At 29.8% G+C, this 6,619-nt stretch overlaps 1 protein-coding gene across 1 annotated transcript; it reads left to right on the forward strand.

Moving 5' to 3' along the window:
• The first annotated feature begins 2,133 nt into the window (after positions 1 to 2,133).
• LOC147072114 (uncharacterized) lies at positions 2,134 to 3,084 on the forward strand. Its single transcript, XM_085946729.1, has one exon. It carries the CDS (start codon positions 2,154 to 2,156, stop codon positions 3,048 to 3,050), a length of 897 nt encoding a protein of 298 aa, XP_085802855.1. The 5' UTR covers positions 2,134 to 2,153; the 3' UTR covers positions 3,051 to 3,084.
• The last annotated feature ends 3,535 nt before the right edge of the window (positions 3,085 to 6,619 follow it).

The following is a 6,619-nucleotide window of genomic DNA, read 5'->3' on the forward strand; positions in this document are numbered from 1 at the left end:
TTACTGTAATTATACTTATTTATTTTACTATAAAATATGTGCTTAATTTATTAGATTAATACATATTATATTATAAAACTAGGCCGTGTGAAGTTTATCTCATCTAAGAAACATTTTACAAATAAATATTTTATTATTAATGATTTGATCTAGTGCATAAATTTTAAAAAGATCATTTCAAGGTATTCATGATGATGTGTATGTTTTTTTTCAAATCTAATGTCTCATTTTTACAAAAAAACAGGAATACGTATACCTACTAAATACTGGATAATAATGTAAAAATGAATCAATAACTCTTCGTTTTTATCAATATTAATTGCATTCTTATCAGTTTATTATTTAGGGAGAACTTTAAAATAAACTTATTTAATTTTTAGTTGCACCTGTGATAAGGAGTTTAAATAACGTATTTATTGGTATATCAATAAACAATCGTCATTACCACTTAAATATTAAACTCTATCAGAGCGTTACAATAATAACAATTAAATTATTCAATTATTGGGTGACTTTTTGTTAATTTAAATTTTATTAGTGGTTGTGCTTATTGCCAAAATGAAGTTGATTATTTTGAAAAATGAATCCAATCAGACAAATAAACAATGGCCTCAAGTATTGTCAACGCTTTCAGGTAATCAACTCAATATAATATATTATTAAAATTATTTTTTTTCATTATTCTGTTGAAAATGAATAATAATATGTTGAATGTCGTTTATATGCATTTATGTGATAGACTTTTACCGTAGTTTGTTTTTGTATTTGTTCATTAGTAAGTTATCTTTCATTTTTTAAATGTATGAGTCTGTAAAATCGTTGTGTAGAACGACACTCAGTGTAAAACAAATCGATAATAGTGAGCATGGTATTTAAATAACCAATAAAATCACTATAACATATAATTATTGTATAAATTACTATACCTACATTTTAGACGCCAAAGATAACAATATTATTCATTTTTGTTTAAATCTATCCCGCTTCTCGTTGTACTCGAAATTGTCTTTTTTTGTTAATTTTCGATTACTAATTAATTATCAACATAACATGTTAAAATAAATTAGGTGTTTACTATTCGTGTGTCTTATTCTGACATTTGGCCAACGACACAACATACCCACTACTAGTAAAATCTCAAATCATGTCTTCTATATGTAGTAAAGGCTGAATACAATTATTATAGAAATATTTTTATATGCAAACTTGTAAAAATCTATCCGCCTAAATATTTGCAACCAATATTTTTTTTGGAAACTAATTTTCGATAGGTACTAGATTTTTTGGTTTGTGTAGATAGACAAAAATATAATAGGATAACAAATACCAAAATTGTGTAAGTACGTACATTGTGGATTTTACATAGCAATATTTATTTTTTTGTTAGTTGGGTATTATTTTGACTAAGCGGGATAATAATTTGTCGAGTTTATTTATCTACGAAAAAATTGTGAACATTAAGTGTAAACAAATTACATCTCATGTGAGTTTATAATACCTACGCACATAATAATATAAAAATTAGAGGGAACATTGCTACCTACACACATAATCGGGTTTTAAATAAAGACAAAACTATGTAGACCAGTAACATATTACAACGCCATGCATATAAAGGTAGAGAGTTTTGTTACTTGTATATTTTGTTGAATGATTATTATTACCTTCTAGCTTGCCTGGGTCTTTTCTGCAGCGGAATGTGCTTCGCGTGGTCTTCGCCTTCCATCGCCATTCTTACATCAGAAAACACACCAATCGTTATGACCAGTTCGGAAGCATCGTGGATAGCCTCACTACTGCAACTCGGGTCAGCATTCAGTCCAATTGCTGGAGCCATCCTCACCAAAGCTATAGGACCAAAAACAACTATTCTTATATCATCATTTCCATATTTTCTTGGATTTTTATTAATTATATTCGCGAAAAGTGTAACAGAGCTTTGCATTGCCAGGCTTATATCTGGCATTGCAGTCGGGTTCAGTTTTTCGGCAACACCTATTTATGTGTCGGAAATATCTGAAAGTCAATATAGAGGAGCGCATATGGTTATTTTTTCTGCAAGCATGAATATTGGAGGTCTTTTCGTAACTGGTATTGCCCCGTATGTCAGTATATTCACGATGGCCCAAATAATGGTTGCTTTTCCTGCATTAATGTTAATAACATTTGTATTCGCTCCAGAGTCACCGTTATATTATTTAAGAAAAAATAATGAAAGTAAAGCCGTGAAGGCTCTGTGTCAACTTCGTAGACAAACACAATCGAAAAATGTGGAAGGAGAATTTATCGTAATGAGAAATAGTTGCCAACAAGGAATAAGCATTCTAGATTCGATAAAAGAATTTGCGCGTCATCCTAATCCTAAGGCATTAGGAATTGTATACCTAACTGTCATCTGCCAACAGACATGTGGTGCAATTACATTAATATTATATCAAGAATCAATATTTAAATCTATAAGCTTACCATTCCCTCCAAATATTGCAGTAATTATTACTGCAGCTATATCAAATACAGTTGCTTTGAGCACAATTAGAGTGGTAGACATCTGGGGTAGAAAACCTCTTCTTCTACTTTCAGCAGCTGGTTGTATTATAAGTGATGCATGTCTTGGAGCTTATTATTTAATGGCGAAAAATGAATACACAGATTCATATTTAAATGTTTTAGCTATAGTAGGAATCGTATTACTGCAAGTGTCATTCGTTATAGGTTTAAATTCTGTGCCGTATGTCATCGCGGGTGAAGTTTTTTCATCAAATTCGAGGGAAGTTGGAATATGTTTAACGTCTACAGGTGGTGCGCTCGTTGGATTTGTAGTGTCAAAGTTATACCAAATCGTAAATGATGCTCTTGGCGGTGGAGTGGTATTTTTAGCACTCATGTCGCTGACAATTGTTTTTGGTTTGTTTATGTACATTCTGGTGCCTGAAACTAAAGGGAAAACTTTCATTGAAATTCAAGCCACACTGATGGAACCAAAATGGAACAAACTAGAAAATACGTTTTCAAGCTCCACAGAAGATACTAATAACATAACACGATTTTAATTTTTTATTTTATTTATTTGATAAACAACTCGTATATACCTAAGTACATAATAAAATAATTAGTACATTAAACAGTTTATTTTATTGTATTAAAAGATGTATAGTTTTACTTTTACGCGTCTTATCTCTTCCAAATCTCTATAACTGGTAGAAAGAATACAGTAAAATACTAATTTTAGAAATAATAATATAAGTATTCTATTTTTGTCATCTTATTTTTAATATAAAAGCTTCAATATTAACAGGTTATGTAATAGGTAAAGTATTAACTATGAATTACAGCCTTATTGTTCCATCAATACGTACTCTACTTATGAAAAAAAATATTTAAATACTTCCGGAATATTCTTATAGAATACAAACATCCGTAAGTTGTTCATATAATAATAATTTTTCCAAGAGTCAAGTTCAATGTCCAATAATAAGTACGGACTAGTATAACAAGAATATCAGTATAAGGTCAAAATATTAAGCTATACAGACAATAAACGATAACTATTTTTTTAATTGTAAAAATTGTATTAACAACACCAATTCGTTATAAAATATTAAAAATAAGAATATTATATTGTTTCAGAAAATACTAATTGTATTTTATATAAATTTATAAATTTTATACTTATCTTATTTTACTTTTAATAAAAAATGTAATTCACACCCTACAATCTACATAATATAACAGTGAAACATATCTTGTGAACTGAACTTGAACAATCTATAGACTTGTTAGGAAATATGTATAATATATCATTATGATTCCTAGACTTTTATATTTCAGCTAAATTCAAATAAACATTTCATGATTACAAAAAATATATGAATACCATAATATATTAATACAGTATAATATAATACACAGCAGCCTTCGGTGATTGACGTAAACACGAAGAGGCGTTTTATGTGGTTGGGCCATGTGTTCCGGATGCCGCCAAAGAGTGCAACACTTCGTACCCTTGTGGCACAGTCTCAAGGGTACCGTTGTCGTAGCCGGTTCTCCCTTACCCTGCACCGGTGCTACAAAAGCGATCTACGCGCTGCAGGTCTGAAATGAAGAGTGAAGTGGCGCGAACTTGTGCTTGCCCTATGTCCCAATGCTGGGTCGTGGCAGGGTGTGGTATGTATTTTGAAAGACGAATATAATTCGGTTAATAGTAACAAATTATTCTTTCAAAAGGTTTGTTTAGTTATCCAACATTTAGAGGTTTTTTTAAAGCCGTGAAATGAAATATTAAAAGTTTGCATCGAGAAATTTGAAAATCTTACACTGTAATAGTATTTATTTCTATACTTAGTTTTTCGTATGTTTAAGTGTTTATATTATAATTACAAATTAGATTGATAATAAAAAAAAATATTTGAATTTCCCGGGACTATATTATCGGATAGTTCATACGCGCTACGATGAAATCGGAAATTTACATTATAACTTCCTATGACATTTGTCCTAATTACAATACTAAAATTATTACACGACGATTAAATGATGACTTGAAAACTCAACGACTTCGCTTGAGAAAGAAAATATTCCAAAGAACTATTTACCCAGCCAACAAAATACATTATTTTAGCCGTAAAATAGTGAGTACCTTAGATTTTAAAAAACAAAAAATAGAGTTGTAAGAAATTATCATTATAATATCGTGAAGTTTTACATTTCGTATATACGTCGGGGGAATGCGATTAGTAAATGGAGAGCTTTAAAAACTAACAGCAAATTAATGGAAGAGACTATATTGAATAATAGAGTTGATAGTTGAACAAAAAAAGTCAAAATTCTGACAATCATTGCAAAACAACACAGACATAATAAATTAACAGTTTAATCAAGAACCGCCATAAAAACGCCAATGATTATGCTAATTGGTTACTGATAAAAGTTCCGCCAAGTAGCCTGAATCGATTTATTCGTGACGCATGTGTTTTGCTTCAATTCTGTGAATTAAAAGTTTCGCCAATTTTTTATCACTTCATCAAAACGTTATAGTGATAAAAGATTTGAGAACGCGTTTAGAAAACTTAAAACATAGTTATCAAGGTTGATCGCAGATTTCTTGGAAATGTGTAGTTTGTTTTTATTGCTCGCCTGTATCTTATTACAAGTATATAAAACAATAAAATGGTCTAAATGACATTTGCCAAATGAGCTCTAATAGCTTACGAGACAATTAGATTGTATACTAATTGTTATAAATAAGTTACAATATTTGATTTTTATTGAAACGATTTTCATATTACTTAAAATGCGATGTGCCGTGTAAAGTTTGAAAATCATTAATTATCTAAATGAAATATTGTCTTTTTTTTTAGAATTATTAATTACCATGTCCTTGCTTTTTCGTACAAGGGTGGTTGTTAGTAATTTTGGACAATCCTAAACACCCAGGTTTTGAGAAAAACACATAAATATTGTGTCCTCACCGAGAATCGAACCCAGAACTCTCGGGCGGAAGGCCAGCGCCTTACCCACTGCACCACAAGAGCTGCCAAAGGAATTATTGTTGTAAATGTTGTCGTTTGAAATTGGGAATACTAGTCATATTTAGGTTCACGAATGTGTATGGATTAATGTCATTGGGATTATACCTTTATTTTTTAATAAATAAAAATAACATTACGTAATATACCTATAGGTAGTGAATTTAGTGATATTAAATTAACATTTTGCGTTCTATATATTATTTTATGATGGTTTAATATGTTAGAATTTCGTTATATTCTCCAGTTCTCTCTATTTACCTTACTTTACATGTTGTAAATTATTGCTGATGGAAAAAATCGAATAATTTATTCTCCACTCCATATATTTACAGAAGTGGAATACCAGCACTCCATCTTACCTCGGGTGTAAATGTGGATAACATGCTAAATAGAGCTAAGCATGTTATTCTAACAGAGAATGTATAATGCTCATTGTTAGCGGCGCTTCTACAATTTAGTCTTAAAAATTGGAACGAAAACTTTCCAAAAAAAAATCATTCTGAGAATCAATAATGCTCATCGTCCACTTTCTCATCTGTCTCACCGACCTTATCAATTTTAGTTTTACGAGATATAGGTAAAAGTAGGTAGGTTAAAATGGTGTAAGTATTTGAAAATTATGTCTGTCTAAAAAATAATGACATTATTAAAGTATCATAGTATAAATTACTTATGTATTTTTCTAATGATACCATATTATAATACATTTTAGAAATACACAGCTAATTCTGCGAATTGCCAAAAAACCGTCACTGTTAAAATTAGATCAATTATTACAATAAATATAACATAGTGTATTATATAATAAATTATCAACTTAAGGGGGGACATGCTCGTCGAAGGTCAAAATTGAGTTTTTATTGTATTTTCAAACCATGATCCTGGACACTCCTTAAACGTTGTAGATAATCTAATTATATAATTTTGAAGCCTTATTATCCTTTATAGTTATTTTAAACATTTGATGACTGCATAAAGCATTTTTGTTACATAAAATAGTATTCTTTTAAACCTCTCGCTCTAATGTTTTAGAATATAGTCATATTTCGGTACATAACTGTGCAGTGGTGTTAAAATTTTTTACATTTATT

Source organism: Rhyacophila brunnea, unplaced genomic scaffold (genome assembly GCF_057557595.1).
Source record: "Rhyacophila brunnea isolate RB1 unplaced genomic scaffold, BYU_Rbru_1.0 scaffold_2, whole genome shotgun sequence".
NCBI lineage: Eukaryota > Metazoa > Arthropoda > Insecta > Trichoptera > Rhyacophilidae > Rhyacophila > Rhyacophila brunnea.

What these genes read in the sequence shown, in the direction of transcription:
- LOC147072114 (XM_085946729.1), top strand. Translation starts at nt 2,154, where the DNA reads ATGTTAATAACATTTGTATTCGCTCCAGAGTCACCGTTATATTATTTA.